The 23,384-nt window shown below is 38.2% G+C and overlaps 1 protein-coding gene across 4 annotated transcripts; it reads right to left on the bottom strand.

Annotated features, from left to right (window-relative positions):
* On the bottom strand, nucleotides 1-23,098 carry ZHX1 (zinc fingers and homeoboxes 1). Of its 4 annotated transcripts, none has more exons than XR_449123.3 (5): nucleotides 22,898-23,098; nucleotides 15,428-15,544; nucleotides 4,107-6,956; nucleotides 3,624-3,720; nucleotides 1-1,584 (listed from the first exon to the last, which is right to left on the bottom strand). XR_449123.3 is itself a non-coding variant. In XM_007126066.3 (4 exons), the coding sequence occupies exon 3, from the start codon at nucleotides 6,729-6,731 to the stop codon at nucleotides 4,110-4,112; it is 2,622 nt and encodes an 873-aa protein (XP_007126128.1). In that variant the 5' UTR covers nucleotides 6,732-6,956; nucleotides 15,428-15,544; nucleotides 22,898-23,098; the 3' UTR covers nucleotides 1-1,584; nucleotides 4,107-4,109. The 4 variants fall into 4 exon arrangements, 1 of the variants encoding a protein (XP_007126128.1); XR_003683285.2 differs by having other exon boundaries at nucleotides 3,624-3,715; XR_008619442.1 differs by lacking the exon at nucleotides 22,898-23,098 and adding an exon at nucleotides 22,533-22,556.
* Nucleotides 23,099-23,384: the final 286 nt, after the last annotated feature.

Below are 23,384 nucleotides of genomic sequence, written 5' to 3'. Positions count from 1 at the left end.
TTTAAAAAAGGGAGCAATTTAATCATTATAATACAGAGTGCTTTAAGAAGTTTTTAAACGTGTAAAAGAAAGAACAGTTTAGTGCATTAAATCGTTACTGTCTTTACATTGCTTCTCTTAAAAAAAGTTAACAGTAGTATGAAAAAGCCACCCACAAAGCCAGCTGTTTGAATGAAGAAATAAGCTGAATTGCAGCATTTTGGAATTACTAATAAAGCTATAGTTAAAAAATGAAAAGTTTATAAAAATGAGAGCAGCATGCATAGTCAAGGCTTTTTCATAACATTTTCATTAGATGACAAACATTTAGGTAAAAACAAGAGCTTAATATTTATTATTCATTAAATTAGATTAAAATAAACTGGCCAAGCCCACTACATCTGGTCATTCAGAAAAACATTTTAAAATCCAAAGCTAATGAAACTGAACGTTTCTTCTATGAAGAAAGCACATTTTGAAAAATGGTCCTATAGTCACAAAGGAAAGGGTCCTTCTCAACACAAATGAACAGCACCGGTCTTTACAAAGTTTGAGTTAGGAGGAACTTTCAGTCTCCTGAAATGGCAAGAGTTAACAGTGAACACTGCCATGTTCATAAGTGAAAAGCTAAGTTTTAACTCATTCTGATCAGTTCAGAATTTTTTTCTTTATTCACTGAAGTTGTTACACAAAGTAGAATTTCACCAAAAGATAATTCTTGAAAATTCTGATCTGACACCTGTACAAAATTTCTGATTTCTATACGATTGTAAGAAAACACTAAGTTAATATTTACTACATGGTTCTTTTTCACATTTTTGGTACAATATTTATTTCAGAGTTTCACCCTATCCAAATTCTTATGCCAGTTTCTTTCCCTTCTTCAGTACTGATTATGTTCGGTTTAAGAAAAAGCTAAGTCAGTTTCTAATGAAAAAAAGTAACAGAGTATTACAAGTAGTAATAGTGGTATCCATGAATGTGTTCAATGAAAGATCCAATCATTAAGCGCCAAGGATACCACAAAACCTTCTTGCTCCAATATGTCCCCAGCCTGTTTTTCACTTACGTTGAAATTACATAAACCCATGCACAACTCCTTAATCTTAGTGCAGGGCCTGAGAAATGAGACATAGAAATAAATCAGATTTTTCTTTTTCCTGCTTCAAACAAGTTTTACTCTGTAAAATGTTTGGTCACTCAAAGCTATAATCTTAATCATATATCAAAGAATACAGGCAATAAGGCCCATCTTACGAGACATACAGTATTAAGCTGAACAGAATATGAGGACAAGCTCTAGTGGTCATTAAACCCCCTCAGAAAGTCTAAGAATCAGAATGTCTCCATCATATCAGAATAAAAATGCACTGCATTGAAATGTGACTTCTTACAAGTGTCCTGTGTGCGCTGCAGGACTTCTGCCGTCTGCAGCAGTTTAACTTTGACACAACATTGAGTCCCACTGTTTTTGGGTATTGGATCCTATTTTTTGAGATTGTGTATGCCCCCAAACGTTTTCAGTGTCATCAAAGATTGGGCCCATTCACAGTAAACCAGACATCTGGAGTTGAAGAATTGATTCTCCTCCAACGTTTTAGGCAGCTATAAAAGAAAAACATAATAAAAAACTAAAATTTTAAAGATAACCATATTTTAACATTTACCACTTTTAGAAAAAAAACGATTAAAATACATCCTCTGTATTCACTTATTAATCCTGAGATCACTTGCCATATGTATCTTGTGTAATGCAGATTTTGTGTGCAACTCCAGTGTATATGTTCTGCATATACCAGATTTGCTTATAGACATTTTTTACCTACATGTAATAATTTATTAAAAAATATTAGTAGGAAGTATATATTTCATTGTATTCATAATAGACTATGAAATCTAAAGACTTGTATTTTTTTCTATTTATATACGGGGCTAGCTTGTGCAAAAGACATATGTTTATCACTTTTTCGCAGTAACTATTTTGGAAAAGTTTTGGTTACTTTTTTTTAGTAAATTAAACCATATCTAAATGAAGAAGTAACTGTTTAGGGGAAATTTACGGTGAATCCTTTTATAAGATGAAAAATTATTTTGTTAAGCCAATGATAATTTGCTAATTAATGGGTTTTATAATTTTAGACTTTTGCATATTTTAAAATTAGAGCATGCCAATATAGGTACCACAAAAGTACATGTATAACATATATGATACAATTTTTTAAAAACCATGCATGGCTTTGTGTGAATTTTCTGACCCTAGTGTCCATTAGCGTATTGATATATAACTTACGAATTATCCACACAAACTTAAAGTAAGGTCAAACTAAGCTGTACAACAAAGTTCACATTATTTTTAGAATGAGATTACAACTTCCTCCAAAATCACTGCAGAGGGTACTACTACAACAACGACAGCAATTCACTGCAGCAACAAATTTGTTGATTCAATCTTGGCCGAGTGCACATTTTTGTGTTTACCAACAACAACAAAAAAGCCTGTAAAAAATATTTTCTGCATCTGGGTCAGAAGAAAGCCTGTCCTGAAGATTTCTGACATAAGGAAATGGAGGGCTGCGTTTCAGGATAAAGCCGTACAAGACTGTTTAACTTCTTGTGACTCACAAGGATACATTATGCTCTATAACCTGGAGTGAGATTCATTCTAAAATAGGTGCATTTTTAGTCTCATCTGTTTTTCTGCCTGAAAAAAAAAACCTGTTAATGAAAAGAATATCTGGAAAAAAAGAATATCTTGCTTACTGCCAAGCAATTAGTGCCTGGTACATATTAAGCTCTCTATAAATAATCGTTAAAACAAAATAAATAAAACCAGGGAGGAAGGCATGGGGGAATTAAAGAAATTCTGTGCAGAATAAGAGAGCATAAAAGTAGCAGATGGGGTAGGGATGCAAAAAGCTATGGAAGTAAGTATAATAAATATGCTCACATGATGAGGGTCTAAGCCTCTTTTCCTCCCCTGCTGTTTGAGAACACTGCAGTGATTTCTGACAACAAGGTGCTTTTGGACTACTGATGGACAGATACAAACACTTGATGACAACTGCACTGTTTTTAAAAAAAGTACAGCCTTCTCCTAGAACACTCCAAAACAGAGAGTAGAAAAGAAGCAAACTGTGCTACTGAATTCCCAAAGTATTAAAGAATTCAAGTTCTAACTCCAAATCAGGTATCTGGATTTGCAACTACAGTGAAATTTGAATTAATCCAATCTATAAAAGAATTAAGAGTTAAGGAGCATGCCAAACCTTTCAAATTTAAAGCATATATACTTGCACTTTTATGCCTACAGAGAGATATTTTTAACTTAATAATGTGTTTCTGCTGGTAGCAGGTTTGTTTTATATCAAATAAGGAAAAGACATTTTAGGCAATTGAGTTAATTTAATATAAAATCTGTTATTTACCACTGATCCCTAAAACAGAAATAATTTATATCACAGTTTTCAAAGACAGATGCCACCTAAGCAAACATGAATTTATATATCGCTTAAAACAGACCTTTGGCTTTTAATAGAAAAAAAATTGAATAATTTTAATACTTAAAGCATTTTAAACTCTAGTTAAAAATCTAATAGTTTGGGGGGCAATACAATGAATAAAGAAAGAGAGGTAGCCATTTTCACCTAGTTTCCTAAAACTGAGCAATCTTCACCCCTGTGGTAAGTCTTTCCTTCGGTATACTTTTCCCCTTCTTTTTAGTTTTCGTTTTTGAATTCTTTCCTTAAACAGGCAAAAAATGAAGCTTTAGTGAAGGAGGGTTGCAAGAAATACATTTTAGTTATCTTTAGTATGTGTGAATCCCCAAACCGCCCACCAGTCTTCCTTCTTAGAGAATGGGTAACTTTCCCTTAAAACAAAGTAAAGAACATTTCACATAAAAAATAATTAAGGCAACATTAAACTCTATATAATAAACATGACCATCACAAGAATCAGACTACACATGATAATCGTATCTCTTGGCTATACTCACGGCACCTAGTCCTCTTATGAGGCATAAGAGAAACTATTTTAGAAAAAATCCGTCAAAAGTGACGATGACAAATACGAGGTGACTGTGCTAAATGTATGTGGTTGGTGAATGCACACGCAGCTTAACAACTTACATTTCAGTCATCTGATTTAGAAAGCTTCCGCTTCACATGTCGTGGGGGTTCCCAAGTGTCACTGTCATCTGTTTCTTCTTCATCCTCTTCCTGATCATCAATAACTTCATCTTCCTCCTCATTTTCCTCAAATAATTCTATACCTAACTCTGATCTTCTCTGTCTTTCAGCAAACCATTCTCTGACCTGCTCGTAGCCCATGTGTGATTTGTTAACAAGTTCATCGAGGTCTTGCTCATTAAGAAATTTGTGCTTCAGGTAATAATCCTTAAGTATTGCAGTTCCAGTTTTAAATTTGATGAGGGACGGCCCCCTGTCCCAGTTGTTCATTCTCTTGCTTCCTCTGGGCCGCCCGCGAGGTCTTCCTCTTCCCCTTCCTTTGGGTCTCCCTCTCCCCCTTTTTCTAAGAGAAGACAGACCATTCATACTGCTTGAATTGGCGCTTTGATAGTAGTAGTACCATTTTAAGTTTCCATTTTTCCAAGCATAACGGGTGTCCCCAAACCAACTAACTATGTCCGTTCTAGCAAGCCCGCTTTCTTCAGCCAACTTGTCATACTCCTCTGGCGATGGCCACTGTGTTCGGACAAAGGCGCTTTTAAGCATGTGCAACTGCTCGGGTGTTTTTTTACATATTTTGCCCGTACTCCCTGACTTAGGTGCACTAGACTCATCTCCAGGAGAAGCTTCTCCAGTTTCTTCTTTGGAACTACCTGCATTGCTTTCCTCTATTTCTCCCTTCTCTTCCTTTAAAGCTTTTGATTTCTTCTTCTCTGCAAACCAAGCATCAATTTCCCTTCTGGTAAGTTTGGTTTGCGCTCTTAACCTATTTAATTCTTCTTCTGTAAGTACGGAGCTGTTGAGAAAACTTGCCTGTAGGGCACGAAGCTGCTCTGCCGTCTTCTCTTTAAACTTTTGGGGAGTAAAGTCTGGAAAAGGATTCCAGGATTGTTTCTGCTGTGAAGTAACAACAGTTGGGGATTCCGTGGTTTCATCACTGGAGTCTATGATAATAGTGGCGGAGGAATCATTGTTGAGATGTAAGCACTGATTACTCTTTGAATTTCTCTGGTTGTACCTTGTGTCACTAAACCATTTTTTAATCTCTCCTTTTGTTAGCCCTGTGATTTTCATAAGTCTGATAATTTCGGAATCATGGGGAAACTGATTCTTTAGGTAGCTAACTTTTAATTCTGCCAGTTGCTCTTTAGTCTTTTTTGCCCGAACGCCGAACGCATCAGGGTTCGCCACTGCGGTCTCATTTTTTACAAGCTGAGAGGATGGGGCTCCTGATGCTGCTGGCTTGGTCTCTGCAGTAGGCTGAGCGGCCGGGAGCTGACTTTTCTGTGCGTTTGTTTGATTTGGAACCCCTGCCACTGTCAAGGCTATAGGTGCTGCTACTGGCAAGGTGTTCGTGCCAGCCACTTGGGTAAGGACCAGACCTGGCTGGCCAACTATTTGGCATGTCTGTAAGATGGATGGCAAACCATTACTCCCTGTGGAAATGTGGGTGGGGATGACAGTTATGGTCTGAGGTACAGTGTGGACTGTTCCGTTGAATTGTTTTCTTCTCGCCTCCTCTACTTCCTCGGGAGTCCAGCTAACACCATGTTTTAGACGTTGGGCTGAAAACCATATCTTGATCTGTTCCTCCGTATATTTTGCTTGGGCAGAAAGAACAGTAATTTCTGACATTGTTGGATAAGGGAATTTGTTGTAGGTGTTAAGCAAAAGGGGGTTGTTATCCAAGGCAGCATTGTAGGTAGGAATGCTATTAACAGGGATGAGGACTTTGGGAATCAAACTGGAATTCTGCTGAGCTGATACAGCAGTGATAACCTGTGCTAACCCAGGAAGAACTGCTGCCGGGGTCACAACTGTGCTGGCAGTATTTGGATGTATTCTGTTTACAATGGAAGTACTTGTATTTGATTCAGAAGCTGAAGAACTTGGATTTTCCACAGTTCCTTCACGGTCTGGTTTGATTTCATTCTCTTTCTCTTCCAGAACGTCCTCAACTGAATTATGATGAACTGTAATCCGTTTGTTCTCCACTTTATTTTTCATCATTTTCATGATAGGAGTTTTACTGATAGATATTCCCGAAGAAGAAACTTCTGTCGATTCAGCTTGCTCTGAATTCTCCTCTTTAACAAAACTACCATCAAAAGTCAGATCATTTATTGTTTGTTCAAAGATTGTCTGGTTATTTCGTTTCACCATAGTCAACTTGAAATTTTCTTCTCCTGGGTGATATTTCAGATTATGCTCGGAAAGTGCATCATACCTTTTGGTAAGAAAATTGCATTCGACACAAACATAGGATGAATTTAGCACTACATTGGGATGTTCTGAATCCACGTGAAAAGTAAACATATTTAGATCTGGAGTTTGAAAAGTACAATATTTACATTCATAGCCACCTTCCACTTTTTTATTTTGCTGATTGTCAGAGTCCACGGATTCATGAACTTCTTCATCACTTGAGATACTCTCTGTTCTGGTGTTTTCTACAGGTGTAAGTACAGGAGGACCTTCATCCAAATCTGATATCAACTCGAGGTCTGGATCCTGTTCACTGGCAAGGACCATGCAGGGTGTTGTGGATTTTCGCCTGCTTGCCATTCTGATGTTATGGGGGAAATCTCAGTGGTGATTAAAAAGCATTGGGGCTTAAAACTGTTCAGTATTCTTCATTTGAAAACAATGGCTTTTGGTTCTTCAAGTCTGTCTTTGTGCTCAACAAGTCTCATTAGCAGCTTTTTCATGGTGCTATCAAGTAAAGAGCTTATGGTTGGCAAATAAAATACTGCTGAACTGCTGAAATTTTTGAAGCACAACTCCAATCACCTACATTAAGATAAATTAAAAAATGTTTTTAAATGAGTGATTATGATCTATTAAACAAATTACAGTTATATTTCACTTACATGAAGTTGTTGGAGAGCTCAGTTATAAAGATGTAGAATAAGACCAGACCAGGAAAAAAGTCCTCTAAGGGTCAAAATAGATGTCTCCAAGCCAACTCACTGAAGGTCATGTACTGTACCTCATGGGTCAGCCCACGGGCTTGTTTATTTGGATTTTTCAGCTAGCCAGCTATATATTGAAAGGGAAGGGGGAAAAAGAGTCTGCTTCGGCAGGCATACTAATATCAATGTGAAATGATAATCTGTTAACAGGGGAGGAACTTTAAAACTATAAAAGCAGCCACAGATACGCAAGACTATGACCACTAAGTGTATAAGAAATTCAATCCATCAGTTATGCCCACTTCTTCCTCCTGGTCTGTCTTATTCCAAAAGCATGCCCAAGTATGGCAAAAGCAACAAAGGCAGAATATAAATGATCAAAGTTTCAGAAACATTATCTTAATCATTCTCCACAATGCTATCAAAATTGGTAAAACATATCTAATCATATCAGTCTCTTGACTTAAAGCTTATGATGGGTCCCCAGTGCTGAAAGAATGAAGTTCAAACTCCTTAAGCCACATGTAGTTCCCTTCACATCCTGGCTGCAACCTCAATTTCCTACCATCTCCCTCCTGACTCCTATTTCCTTATGTTTTAAGCACAGAGCAAAACGATTGCTATTCTAGGGACTCTCAGTGCAGGCCATTCCTTGTGCCAGGACACTTGTTTGTGCGCTGACCTCTCTATAGATCTGCCTGATAGATCACCTTCTCCCCTTAGCTTGGCCCAACATCCTCCCTGGTTTATTTTCTAGTCTAGCACTTACCATATTGTACCAGAGGAATGTTACACTTCTGTCCTGAAACCTCCAGTTTCCTTATTCATTTTTTCCTTCTTTTTTAAAGTAATAGCTTTTTTGAGACATAGCAAAGCTCCTGAAACTCTGGATGGAGGCAATTTCCTTTATGTCTTCAATCTAAGCTCTCCCAGCTGAGCTATCTTGGCTGACTTCTCATACATTTCTATATCTCCTTTTGCATACAGAAGCCTGGAAGTAGAGACTCACTAAATGCTTATTAACCTGAACTAGGGAGTTCCCTGGTGGTCTAGTGGTTAGGATTCAGCGCTTTCACTGTTGTGCCCCAGGGTTCAATCCCTGGTTGGAGAACTAAGATCCCACCCCCCCATACACACACACAAAAACTACTTCCAACCTGAACTAGAATGAATAGCAAAAGAGTCCTGTAAAATTCAAAATGCCCTAAGGGCATCACCATGGAAAACTGAGCTGAAATTCATAAGAATGACCTTGAATCATCAAGAAAAAGTGAATTATGTTCATACAAATACATTTTAATACTTTTGCACCCAAAATAGTTAAAATACAATTTTGATGCTAAATCACAGTTGGTGTGCTTCTAAATTCTAAACCAAATGAAAATGAATACAATAAGTGGTATCACTTATTTTGTACCACAAATTGGAACTATTTTCATTTACTAGCATAATCCTTGTCCTAGCTGAACTGAGGAGAAAAAGTTTTATTTCAAAGATTACAGCAAAACTAGGTCTCCATGACTCAGTAAAGGGAGAAACATTTTTAGGAAACAGAGCTGTCCAAAGAGAGAATGTCTTGCATTTGAAGGTGGTAAGATCCTCCTCACTGGGATTATTCAAATATATACTACATATCCATTTGATGGATCCAAGCAACAGGTGGAAAGTTGGACCAAAAGTCAGACTAAATGTCCTGATTTCCCATATTACAAAATAAAGAGCATCAGCTTAGTAATAATAATGGTATCAACAGTCCAAACCCCACTCTCAAAAGTATCAGTGTTTTTTTTTCTATAAAAAAATCTTTGATTTCTAAGGGAACATAAAGAAATCACTGAAATTTAAAATGATTTCTTAATTAAATGTTATAAACTAAGATAATACCATCTCCCCTACTTAATTCAATAGGGAACACCACTGTTTTGATCATTTTTTCCTCATTAGAAACAGGGAATTCCTCAAATAAGACTTTAAGCAGAAGAGTAACAAATAAGCAGCACCCACATTTTTGACAGTGAAGGAGAATTGCTGAAAGGCAGGGGAGTAAGCTATTTTGTGACTGTTATTCTCATAGAATCTTAGATTATATTTAGTTAGGGTATATTAACAGCCAGAAGTCAAAGATAGAGGAGTTTTTCTTGAAACTACATTTCCTGAAAGTGATGGTTTTCAAACTTTTTGTTGTAAGCAGGAGAGCCCTTTCTTCAAACAAAATTCTATGAGAAGCCCAAGTGCAAAACTGATTAAGGAATTTAGCCACTGGTCAGAGAAGTATAGAAGCTAAACTACTTCCTGACCCCATCCCACGGACCCCACAATCCCTACTTCCACCTCTGATGGGTTCTGAGATGTGTCTGAAGCCTTTGCCTTAAAAACGTAAATACTTTCATCAAAAATCCTCTGCTTGCCAGTGCTAAGTGAAATGTGAAAGCTAAAGTGAATTTAATGTGTACTTTCAGGTTGTTTCACTCTAAAAGGCAGGCCTGGAGCACCCAGGAGTAGAACAGAGTAACCCATACTAATAAAAAGATACAGAAGAGAAACCTGAGGAGCTAAGATCCCTTTATTATTCTGGTTCTCTAGCTCTTGGGTTAAACTTCTTACTTTTTATCCTATCTAGTATAAAAATAGGAATATGCTACGAAATTATTACTTTTATTTCTTTTCCTTATAGTTCACTAGCTCAGGATGGTCAGTTTGTAAGAACTGAAACAGACATAAAATTTTAAAAGCTTAAATATTTTTTGCTAAAGTCATGAAAATTACAAAATATTCATATATTATTATCTAATAATATATACACACAATTGTGCTTTTTCCTTTGAAAGCACTGGTCTTTGAAAAGAATTTGAAAATTTTAAATTATAAATTAAATTTATTTAAATTAAATATTTTAAATTAAATGTATAATTTAAAAATTATAATTAAATTTAAATAAGCTACTTAAAAGAAAGGCTTAAAAAATCTTCAGTAATGCAAAAGACTAAAAATCTAATTATTTTGAAGAGCCTAGGTTGCCTCAACCTGGATTACTTCTATACTCAACTACATAGACCTGAGAAATACTCTTTCCTCTTCACTTCTAAAACTGTTTGCTCATATTTTGCTAACAAAACCAGAGTCAATATATTATTTAACATATTTCCAAAGGGAGACTAAGAGTTCCCAAAAGAGTCTCAAGATTTGGTCCAATGGCTCAATTCTATTATTATGATATAACCTAAAAAGAAATCAAAGCACAAACAAGGGCATCCTCGTGGTCCTTATTATAAAGTCATGATTTGCGGGGGAAGCAGGGACCTCAGTACAATCATCCCATTTTTTATGGAAGAAGAAACCCAGGTCCAGGGGGATAAGTTCACAGAGGCTTTGTGGTATAGAGTAAATCCACAGGTTTTAGAGTCTCCTCTGTCACTTAGTAGTTAGGTGACTGGAAAAGTTACCCAATATCAACCTCATATCAACCTGTTTTCTCACCTATAAAATCAAACTTCTTCAGTTCAACAAATCCACTGAACAACTATTTGTTGAAGGTCAACCACGTGCCAGGCACTGTGTTGGGCACTTGGATTACAGCAGTGACCAGGACAGATCATCTCTGGTCTGCCAGGTTCTAGCAGTTGAGCAAGGAAAACAGGCAGTAAACAATTACTTAGACTAACTATGATCAATGCAATGAGAGAGGAAGTATCGGGAACTATATAAGCACATTACAGGAGGCTTCTAGAAAAGAAGCAAAGAAGGCTGCCCTGGAGAAAATAAGAATACTGGTATCCTACCTCAGAGGCTGATCAAATAAAAATGCTTCACACACTCTGATATACAGTAGGTGCCTAATTAATGCTTTTTTCCCAGTCCCTGAAAAATTCTTTTGGGAATGAAAAAATACCATTTATTTACTATTATTCTCTTTCTTTCTATCTCTCAAGCAACATAATCCGCTGACAAGGCACACAAGTTGAATGAAAAAGCAAAAGGGGTTAAAAATACAGAATAAGAATTTCCATGGTGTGGTTTCAATTCATCTCCTTTCGTCATTACAGTGCAGTGGAGCTGAGACAGGAAAACTGCCATATAGAAATTGCTATTAGCTGACAGGCATCTCATCCTCCCTTTGAAAGTCAACTCAAAAAAGCTTAAAATCAATTTGCAGAAGCTTGCACTATTTACCTATAAAAGAGGGTTAGAGTTCAGTTGCACAACTGAAGAGCTAGGTGGCTTTGCAGTTAAAACATAATTAAAGTGAAGTCTGTCAATAAAAGAAAAAATTATGCTCTAAATGCATCCAGCACTGTAAATATAATTATGTTTGAATGCTATTTTCAGTTAATCTTTCAGTAGAGAAATACATTAAAAAAATAAATGATCAAATCCATTACACTGCCATTAAAAATGATATTCAAAAAAGTAATTAAGGAATATGGTAAAGTATCCATTTACTGTTAAATTTTTAAAAATCAGAACAAAATTTGTATATTGATTATAAAATAACTATGGGAAAATATGTATGCATGTGGACAAAGACTAGAGAACATAAAAATGAAATTTTCACATGAGATTATAGGTGAAATTTTTTATGTGTGGTATTTACAAGTTTTCTTGAATATTGTTATGACATTGCTTTACTGTAAATACAACAAACAATAGTTTCAAGGCCTTAAAACTGCAAATAGACTAAAATATTTCTATGGTCATTTGTCTCAAGCTGGAAACAAAGTTTACTTTCTATTTTTAAAGCAAAACATGTGCTACATAAAGGTTTTTTCAGGAGGAAGAAGAATCTGAGTATGTACAGCATTCAGGGGTATTCCAGACATCTTTGGGGGCTGCTGCCCCACAGTAGAGAAGTCAGACTGGTTCTAAGAGCCCACAAGACCACACATAATCTCCAGGGTGTAGATCTAGGCCAAGCCTATTTCCATGGTTCTATCTGCGCACTGGTTCTTCTCCTGAAGGTAGGATGCTCCTTAATCAATTCATGATTCTTAACTCATGAAAATAATTACATGAAATTTTCTCTGCAGAAAAGCATTTAGTGAAAGCAAAATTTATTTCATCACAGAATAAAAATCTGGAGCAGTTCTAAAAGTAGTTCTTACATGGTCAGAGAGAATGTATGTTTAGCTCTCCACTATATTCCCAGGGCCAAACACAGTACCTATTAAGGACCCAATAATATTTGCTGGGGAAAAAAAAAGCTTTAAAATATATGTGTATTGTGTATCATAACATACATTCTACTTCATTAAGCACTCATTTATAGAGGAGCTATAAAGAACAACTGTGCTCTCTTTACAGTACTTTCACTGGTAAAATCCTTACTAATAAAATTACCTTAGTCACTAGAATATGAAAACATACTCAAATATAAAACACTCTATTTATTAAAACATAGCAATGGATATTCAACAAATATTTACCAATATCTATAATTCTATCATAACAACGCAGTTTTATGTGTGAATAGTGTATATCTAAATTTGTAGACTATATAAAAATGAAACAAGGATGATAAATTCATTCAAAGAATTAGTCCTGCAGTAGAATTCAGAAGAAAAGGCACAGTTCTTATAAAGATAGCAAATGCAAATTTGAACTTAGAATCATTATTTCTCTATAAGAGAAAACTATATTTTAATGATATTCTATATTTTTAAAGAGATTTAAAAACAGGTTCTCAATGTAATACACTATAAAAAGTTAGTGGATTGTTTCAAATTCTATGCTTAGTGCTAAAAAAAGTGTCTAAAAAATTTTATAACTAAGTAGGGCCATAGCTACACTGAATTTCCAAGCCTCTATTTTTCTGGCTGTCTTGTACTTTAAATTAAATGATTAACAGTTTATTGGCCTAGTTAGCCACAAAGGCATGTTATTTTGGTAAGATTTTATGCGAATAAAAACAAACTTTGTTTTTAGGCCAATTCTGGGTCAAATAAGAACATTTAGAAGATAACTATGATTTTTAAGTACTGTCTTAATTTTGACCTAGTACCAACTAAGTAAAACTGTTCTTAGGACAACTAAAATATACAAACTAAGAATCCTTTGAAATGTGTATTTATACATATACTGAGAACTCTTAGGACTCTGTATTCTATTTAGTTTCACTTCTCCCTCTCTGAGTCAGAGTTCTGTTTAGCCAGCTGAAAATACTTATTTTTACATGTTTGTATTCAAACTAAAAGTTACAAATCCACCAAAATCACAGAATGCCTGAAATAATAGTAGGAACAAAGAATAATGGACTCAAATTAAAACAAAGGCTATCTACCATGTTTTTTTTAAAAAAAGGTGTCCAAGAGGATACTTTTTTTTAATTACAAAATTTTTCTTTGGTCTTTACACACTTGAGGCATTTTTCAAAGCTAAAATATAAAAATATTTAGAAACAAGAGTCAAGTTCTCAAAAGAAAAAAATTAAATGAGCGATTTGTCAACCCAAATTTGTACCCACAACAAACGTTTGTAAAAATTACTGTAACCTAGAATTATTACCTAAGAGATAAATCTCAAGAAAATTGCCGAAATGGTCTCAAGATAATAAAAATTCAAGTATCAAGGTGAATACAGACAGGAGTGAATGTGATCCAAGTAATAGCATCTAAGAAACTGTGGCCAAAGATTATCTAATTTCAGAAGATCCCTTTGCTAATGCTAATTAAGGCTTAAAGGGTTAGAAACTCTATACTCTCTACCTGTTTTTTCTACCCAAGAAAGCCAACTTTAACGCTGCTAAAGATTCAAAGAAGAATCTAAACTGGACAGATTTCTCCTGATAAGCTCTGACCCCAGATTTGAGGAGTGAAATGTCTTTTTGAATGGTCTCTAGGACACTAATATCCTGGTGTTCTACCTTCTGCTGGCATGTAGGTCGGTATGTAACATAATGAGAGTGATATACAAACTAGCCCTATAATAAAATCTCCTGTCTTTATTATTCAAGTTTGTGAATAGGATCCAAAAGTAATTTTTGGCTGAAAATAATTTTCCCCTACTTTTCTCAAGGAAGTGTATTAAATCTTTCACAGACAATCTAACACAAGAATGCTATTCTTGATTCTAAGTGAGATTATCATTGAAAGGCTGAAAAGCCATTCATCTGTCCATTATCTTCCCCATTTATAAAATAAAGTAACTGTTACCTATTTCACTCAGGATATAATCATTCAATTTTTAAAAATACTTTGAAGGGGGCTTCCCTGGTGGCGCAGTGGTTAAGAATCCGCCTGCCAATGCAGAGGACATGGGTTCGAGCCCTGGTCCAGGAAAATCCCACATGCCGCGGAGCAACTAAGCCCGTGCGCAACAACTACTGAGGCTGCGCTCTAGAGCCTGCAAGCCACAACTACTGAGCCTGCGTGCTACAACTACTGAAGCCCGCGCGCCTAGAGCCTGTGCTCTGCAACAAGAGAAGCCACCGCAATGAGAAGCCCGTGCAGAGCAATGAACAGTAGCCCCCGCTTGCCGCAACTAGAGAAAGCCCACGCGCAGCAACTGAGACCCAACGCAGCCAAAAATAAATAAATAAAATTAATTAATTAATTAATTAAAAAATACTTTGAAGGATAATAGTAATTAGTATTGGTAATGTCGACTTGTAAGAACACAAAAACTGAAAGTGAACCACCATATTAATGGTTATGGAATCTTTCCTAGTACTTTCTGGAATCATATACAATAACAATTGGAGTAAATAAATATTTCCAACAGTATAGTATGTAATATAATGCTTCTTATAAAAGCCAACTTATATCAGATAAATATAAAAGTAATTAAGTACAAATATATTCAAATATTTAAATAGTGGTATGCTTAACCTAAATCAAAGTATTTAATTATTAATATCTTTAATTTTATAATTGTAATTAACTATTATTAGAGGACTGTATACTGAAAACATATTTTCAGAAGTTGTTCTTGTAAGTCTTGAAGCATTTTTCTGGATATAGGCAAAAGAATAGTAAAATTTCTAGATCAATTTCCCCACAGAAAAGGTCTCTACTCATGACCTTCATTTGTCTGGTTTACCACTATTACCACAGCACCTGGTACAGTGCCTGATACACAGTGGATGTCAGCAAATGTATTGAATAGATTGAAAAATCAATTCTAAATATACCACATAGATTTATTATGAAGTGTGATGCTGTTTCCTTTGAAATTAAAGCAGACAATACTTCTATATTTTTCAAGTTTGAAAGTACATTTCTTGAAAAAGAGTTAAGAATATATCTGCTGCTTTTTTAAGAAAAGCTTTTAAAACTTTAGCCAAATATAGTATCACTATATTAAGTGAGCACATTCAGTATCTGAGTTTTTACCATACCAAAATGATGAAACACATACTTGCCATAGCTTCCTCCGCATTCTGTTCTTTGACACAGAAGGGTGTCCCTTCAAATTAGGAGATGTTTAGCTCAGGCCATCATTACCAACAGGTCCAAAGTACCTATCTGCCATCTCCTACAAAAAAAGTAATATCGCTTTATTATTCTAGATACGATTCAGTCTTATTCGGAAACTTTAAGCTTATGCCTTGGCTTTTTAAAAATAAATGTAGAGGGGTGGGATAGGGAGGGTGGGAGGGAGGGAGACGCAAAAGGGAAGAGATATGGGAACATATGTATATGTATAACTGATTCACTTTGTTGTAAAGCAGAAACTAACACACTATTGTAAAACAGTTATACTCCAATAAAGATGTTAAAAAAAATAAAAAATAAAAAATAAATAAATGTAATTTTAAAAAAATTTCATTTCCCCACAGAACTTTTAAAAGAATCATCGAAATGCCAAACTCAATCTTAGTAAGAAATTCAAAACTGAAAACTACACTTCAAAATATCTTTATATTTTATAAAACAACCAGGTCACTATTGTACTATTTTCAATAAAAGTTTTCAAAAGGTGAATATATGCAGTCTATAAAATGAAAGCTGAGATGAAGAAATTAGGGATTGTAAAAAATTAGTACACAAAAGTTACGATAGACAACTTAGTTAAACTAAGAGTTGGGAGGAAGTGTGTGTTTTTATGTTTACATGTAAGCCTACTGATATTTGTACCCTAATTTACTACGTATTAATTGGAATGAAGTGGATCATTAATGCTGGGGACATGCAAGACTACTTAAATAAATTAGTGGTATTCTACCCCTAAACATATGGTATATCTAATAGAATGACTGGTGGTTATTTCATTTTTGCAAGCAAGCTACTACTAAATGGTTTTTCAATCAGTGCATTGTGCAGCATTAGATGGTACAAAATCAAGCAAACTGAAAATTCTCTGAAAACTCAGATTTGTGTCTAAAAATGTTGTGGTATATTATTCACAGTTGTTAAACCAGTCAGGAAAATTAAGTAAAAACTATAACTGTTTGTCGTATTAGATAAAAGTAAATAATGCTTTTGAAGGGTTGAAGCATTTTTGTTATTGTTCTTTAAGCAGTGAAACTCTGAAAACCATAGTGAATGAATATTAAGGAAGATGATTTCCCTCAGTAGCTTATCCTTTGATTCCTGCTATTATTACATACAACCTTATGAAGAAGTTTGTTAAAACTTGGCTGGGAACTTCCCTGGTGGCGCAGTGGTTAAGAATCCACCTGCCAATGCAGGGGACAGCGGCTCGATCCCTGGTCCAACAGGATCCCACATGCCGTGGAGCAACTAAGCCCGTGTGCCACAACTACTGAGCCTGCGCCCTAGAGCCCGCGAGCCACAACTACTGAGCCCACGTGCTGCAACTGCCGAAGCCCACGTGCCTAGAGTCTGTGCTCCGCAACAAGAGAAGCCACCGCAATGAGAAGCCCGCGCACCACAACAAAGAGTAGCCCCGGCTCACCGCAACTAGAGAAAGGCCGCGCACAGCAACGAAGACCCAACGCAGCCAAAAGTTAAAAAAAAAACACAAAACTTGGCTGGGCTTGGACTCTACTTGGGAGTGGGGGTTGGTGAAAAAAGAACAATCTCACTGTATTACTATGATAAGATTATTTATATCAGAAGTTTGTGAGTTCTATGAAACACCCCTTAAAACGTGTCATAGGGCTTCCCTGGTGGCGCAGTGGTTGAGAGTCAGCCTGCCGATGCAGGGGACACGGGTTCATGCCCCGTTCCGGGAGGATCCCACATGCCGTGGAGCGGCTGGGCCCGTGAGCCATGGCCGCTGAGCCTGCGTGTCCGGAGCCTGTGCTCCGCAACGGGAGAGGCCACAACAGTGAGAAGCCCGCGTACCGCAAAAAAAACCCCAAAACAACAACAAAAAAACCACGTTGTCATATATTAGTGATTCATCTTGAAGCTAAGGTCAGAGAAACTATGTGCATGTTATGCCTACCTGCTAGAGCCAGCCTATTCTAGCATTGCTTATGAAGAGCCCACTTAAATCGAGAAATCATGTAAATATACCAGTCCTTTAGTAAAATACTTGTAGGGTAAGTTAAAGCTTAGGCTGAATAATTACACTATTTTCATGAAAAGCAAAAGAGCATTTTCTTGGTAGACCCAGTGGAGCATCCTGTTCTGTCTGCAGCCTGGGATTCTTCAGTTTCATTTCCTGGTATCTCCTTGTTCAGACACTCCTTAGCCATCCATCTACAAGATGTGGACTAGAAAAGAGGATAGGAAACAGCTGCCAAAGCGGGGAGGTTATTTTCCAAAATGAATTATTAATATTATAGGAAATTGGTAACCTATTTGAATCCATTCTTAAATCACACAGTAATTGCAAGATGTTTTACTGAACCAGAGTCTCTGAGAAGAGCTGCCAAGGACATGCAAAGGCACAAGGCAACTAGAGGAGCAACGAATGAGTTCCTCAGTATTTCTAGATGAAAAGCATACTTGTCTGATGTTAGTTCAGTTCCTGATAGTGGGAGTACTTTAGGACACCTCTCAAATTCAAAGTATCTTTTTAAAATTTAGGAATAGAGTGAACTTTGAAAATTAAATAAGTCATCTCAACCATATACATTATGTAATAAAACAGATCAGTGATTTTGGCAGTAGAGGATGGACTGGAAATAAACATGAAGAATTTGGGTTTTGGAACCAGAGTGCATGGGTTCAAGTCCCAGCTCTGTCACTTACTAACTGTGTGGTCCCGGATAAGCCACTTAGCCTGACTGTGCCATAGCCCCGTCATCTGTAAAATGGGGCTAATGATAGTACCTATTTAATACGGTTGCTGTAAGTATTGAAAGAAATAACACATGTAAAGTGCTTGGACTATTTCCTGGCCCATGGTAAGTCTGCAATTAGATTTTTCTGACTCTTATTTAAGGTATTAACTAAGTTATACAACAAAGAAAGTCTTTGTTTAAATTTTGCTAAATGTTGAGAACTAGCATAGCGTTCTGGGTCAGTTATACTTCAAAAAACAAACAAACTCATAGAAAAAGAGATCAGATTTGTGGTTACTGAGGTAGGGTACAGGACTGGGGAGAGGGGGGATTGGATGAAGGTAGTCAAAAGGTACAAACTTGCAGTTATAAGATAAATAAGTACTAAGGATGTACTGTACAGCATGATAAATATAATTAACACTGTTCTATGTTATATACGAAAGTTGTCAAAAGACTAAATCCTAGTTCTTATCACACACACATACAATTTGCTAAATGTTGAAACATTATAAAATATTTTAGAAGTCCACAAAACAATCCATTTTATTTTCCATTTCATACCTCTGAGCATATTAAGCAATGCTAGAATAGGCTGGCTTTAGCAGGTAGACATTAATCAATCATAATTTATACCCCCCCAACCCCAACATGCACATAGTTTCTCTGACCTTAGCTTCAAGATGAATCACTAATATATGACACGTTTTAAGGGGTGTTTCATAGAACTCACAAACTTCTGATATAAATCTTATCATAGTAATACAGTGAGTGTTCTTTTTTCCCAACCCCCACTCCCAAGTAGAGTCCAAGCCCAGCCATGTTTTTTTAAATTATTATTTTATTTATTTATTTATTTATTTTGGCTGCGTTGGGTCTTCGTAGCTGTGCTTGGGCTTTTCTCCGGTTGCGGTGAGCGGGGGCTACTCTTCGTTGCGGTGTGTGGGCTTCTCACTGCGGTGGTTTCTCTTGTTGCGAAGCACGGGCTCTAGGTCCGCGGGCTTCAGTAGTTGTGGCTTGTGGGCTCAGTAGTTGTGGCTCACGGGCTTAGTTGCTCCACGGCATGTGGGATCTTCGCGGACCAGGGCTCGAACCCGTGTCCCCTGCATTGGCAGGCGGATTCTTAACCACTGCGCCACCAGAGGCGCCCCCAGACAAATTTTAACAAACTTCTTTCTCAAAATATCGGAAGGTAGGGCTTCCCTGGTCCGGGAAGATTCCACATGCCGCAGAGCGACTAAGCCTGTGTGCCACAACTACTGAGCCTGCACTCTATAGAGCCCACGAGCCACAACTACTGAAGCCCGTGTGCCACAACTACTGAAGCCTGCGCGCCTGGAGCCTGTGCTCCACAACAAGGGAAGCCACCGCAATGAGAAGCCCTTGGCAACTAGAGAAAGCCCGCACACAGCCATGGAAGACCCAACGCAGCCGAAAAATAAATAAATAAATAAAATCTATATTAAAAAAAATTAACTGTATAAAACTGTATAAAATACAGATCTCCAAAATGTAAATGCAAATGTATATCCTGATTAGTAATTTAATCAGCAGCTGAGTCATGTAAATCTGGTTACTCACGGACTACAACTATTAATATATCAGAGCAACAGGATACTATCATATTAGGGAAACACTGGCTATTATTCAAAGGCTAGCACCATAGTTTTTTTCCCTTCAAATAAATGTAATTTAAATTACTTTTGAAATTACATAGGATGATTTAAGAGGATTTTAAGTAAGAAAAAATTTAGACATAAAAGTGAATGTGCTATATTGGCTATTACCACAAACAGTGCAATAGATATTTCTGGACACCTCCCTGAATTGACTGAATATGATATTAGATTAAAAACTAGCTTAGGCACTGAAATTTCAACACTGTTAATATTCAAATAAATAGAATCTTTTGAGCCCAAATCCACAATGCTGCAACGTACATAAAAAGGTTATTTCCTCAGTTACACTTGTAATCATTTTAGTAATTTTAAGAGTACTTCCATTTGTAAGTCCCAAATATCACATTTTTGTGCCTATTTAACATTACAAGAAGGAAAATGTATAGTATATCATAACATCACCTTTCAGTCTCAATGTGAAATATAATAACAAAAGGGAGAAAATCTCCAAAATGAGCCACCTCACCTATGCTATCAAGTTCATTAATAAAATAATTGTAAAACTTTTTTTCACATTTATTGAAAAAAAGAACTTATAACACAAGTATCATTAAAGGTGAAATAATTGCTGCATCATTCATGAACTGTCCTCCAATCCAGTGAAATAATCAGCTCACTATAAGGGAGAGACATCTACTAATGAGCACTCACCAGCACAGGCACATTTATGTTTTCAGCCTTAGCATATTTTCAAACCATCTGGCAGCAATGCCTTTATGGTTCACCCAGCCTAATCTGGTCAGAATTGAATATAAAACTAGACCTACGCGCACTTTGGAGAAACCAAAGAACAGCACACATGAATAACAATGTTCCAAACATGCAGCTCTAAACTAGTTTATACTTGAAATGTGTTTTTAAAAACATTTCTATTGAAGACGTTAAAGCTCTTTTAAAAAATACTAGAATGGTTCAAGAAATCTGTATGAATCAGAGCTGTCATCAGTTACCCAAGTCTTACTTTAATTCTTTTTTTCTCATTTTAATCCTGATCACTAAATAAAGCATTTGAAGAGATTCTTCTACAAAAAGAGTCCTTGATAAATGAAATGCTATCAATTCTATATTGAAAGGACCCAAGGCTTGACAACTTATTTTGCACAAAATTAGTCTGCTTAGCCCTAAAATGATTAGAGTAAGAAGGGGAAAACTAAGAGGAAAAAATATTCACGAAAGCCCTTTTTCTTTTATATCCTGTTACAGCATTATTGTTTTTGGCAGCACTCACATTTCTTTTGCTTAAAATCAAGAGTCAGAATTGCTACTTAAGAAATTTTTTTTAAAAATCTATGGGATATGCTAGGGTCAGTATCTCTGTTAACACCAAATCCTGTTCATCCTCACCACTGGCATAAAACCAAACGACTTTTTCAGGATAATTTTTCAGAAGCAAGGATAATTCATGTAGCACCATATAACACAAACTAAAGCTTTCAGACAAAGACTGAGAAACAGTGACCAATACCGACAAATCTTAAGGTGCACTCATGTAGGTTATGCACAAACATATACTCCAACCCAACAAATAGTCACTATTCCTGGGATAAAGCTGCTTCTTCCTCCCTAACTGGGAACTACTCTATTTCCCAATCCTGTGATTTTCCCTTTTTTGTTATCCTCTCACTCTCCAAGAGAATTGCTTCTTCCTTTCAAGTTACATGCAATCCCAACCTAAACACATTACAAATTCTCTATCAGTTAGTTTTCCTGACATTTTTTTTCTCCCCACAAAGATTAGCCTCTTCTCAGGTTTTTCTTTAGAGCTGGGGTGAGATGACAGAAAAGCCCCGTGGAATTCCCGCTCTGCCCAATCTCTTCCCCATATGCCTCCTCTAAACATCCCCTCTCCCGCTTCCTAATTCTACCCGAGTCTCTCACTGAAACCTGCCAGAGAGCTGGATCCTGCACTAACATAAGCTAAGGATATCCAACGGAACCTTTTTCTTCTCTTTATTTTATTTTTTTCTTTCTTTCTTGTATTTTTAAAAACTTTATCTTTTTTGTTTTCCTTCTTCTTCTCCGGGGTTTTGCTTTTCCCTTACTGTTACCCACAGAGAGGTGGGGAGGGACGTATTGAAACAAAGAATTTCAAGTCCTGTTTCCTAGAACTTTGGTGTAAATACACAGGGAAAGAGCATCCGCCAGGGCTCTTCTTTGCTGCCATTAGACCCCCTTCCTCTCACAGCTCCCTCCTAGCCCTTCATTCCCTGCAAAAGACCAGGAGGTTGTTCCCTTCAGGCCCTAAGGCTTGGAGCGGTCCATGGTCAGCCTCCCTCTCTCCCTCCTGAAAGGGACGGATAACATTTCCATTCTCTCTAATCAACTTCTCCCTAAGTCCCAGGGCTCCCTCAAAAGCTAATATAGTTCATAAGGACTCAGCTCTGAGTCTTGCCCCGAAATGGGTGCCCAGCCTTCCCCGAAGTGAGGTACAGCCCTTCCCCGAAGGATCTCTCCGGGCTCCAACCCCAATACCAGTGCGCTCAGCTCCAGCAAGAGAATCTCTCCCGACTCTCAGGGAGACTAAGTCCCCACGAGGCCACACGCCCCCGCAGGGCAGGGCTCCCGACCTCCCCCAGGACCCTCAACAATGCTGGGGTGTTCCATGCCTGCGGCGTCTGCCCCCCTTCTAGGGAGACCCAGTACTCACTTCCTTCAACAATCCCAAGTTGCTCAGCCCTCTCGTAGGCAGGGGGGCTGAAATTTCCCCTTACAGAGCCCACCCCAGCTCCTTCCGCGGCCGCAGAGACCCCGAGAGCGCAAAGGAGGCTCAGGATCTGTCCCCTGGCGGCGATCTCGGCCCAGGCAGGCCGGGTCCCTGCCCCTCGGACGCCCCGCGCCCGTCCGCCCGGCCACCCCCCGCGCCGAGCGCGCTTAGCTCCCCGGGATCTCTGCCCCGGGGCCGCCCTCCCCCGTCCGGCCCGCCGCGCCGGCCGCGGACTCTGCGCCGCCGGTTCCCACCCGTAGCCCCGGACGCCCTGGGCCGCTGGTCGCGGAGCCCTCTCGCGCAGCTACCTGCAGGGGCCGCCGCGCCTCTCAGAGCCCCGCCGCCGCCATCTTGCATTTCAAACCGGCTGCACTCTTCAGGGAGTCAACTCTGACCTGTGAACCCTACACCCGGAACCGCTCGGCGGGCCGGCTCACGGCTTCGGAAGCTCTGAGAACTCCGCGGAGCGTAGGGAGTCGGGGGTGGGGGTGCGAGGCGAGGCGCGCGCCCCAGCAGCCGACCGGGGGCGGGAGCTGGGGGAGGGGAAGAGCCGGCCCAGGCGGCGCCCTCCCACACGCGCGCGCGCGCGCCCTCCGCGCGCCCCCACCCCGCTCCGCGCCTGGCTCTCCACTCCCAGACCCTCCTGCTCCCCTGGGGTTCGACCCCGTCCTTTGCGGGCCTCTGCCTCACGGCGGGAGGTAGGGAACCATCCCGCCCCTCTGTCAACAGAAGCCCCGCCCCAGTCTAAGGAAGCTCCGCCTTCTGTCAACAGAAGCCCCGCCTTCTCCAGGTCTC

The sequence above is a fragment of the Physeter macrocephalus genome, chromosome 15 (genome assembly GCF_002837175.3).
Source record: "Physeter macrocephalus isolate SW-GA chromosome 15, ASM283717v5, whole genome shotgun sequence".
In the NCBI taxonomy this organism is placed as follows: domain Eukaryota; kingdom Metazoa; phylum Chordata; class Mammalia; order Artiodactyla; family Physeteridae; genus Physeter; species Physeter macrocephalus.
This window is presented reverse-complemented; position numbering and strand designations above follow the sequence as displayed.

Excerpts from the sequence above, each read along its gene's own strand:
- ZHX1 (XM_007126066.3), bottom strand. The coding sequence starts at position 6,731 with ATGGCAAGCAGGCGAAAATCCACAACACCCTGCATGGTCCTTGCCAGT.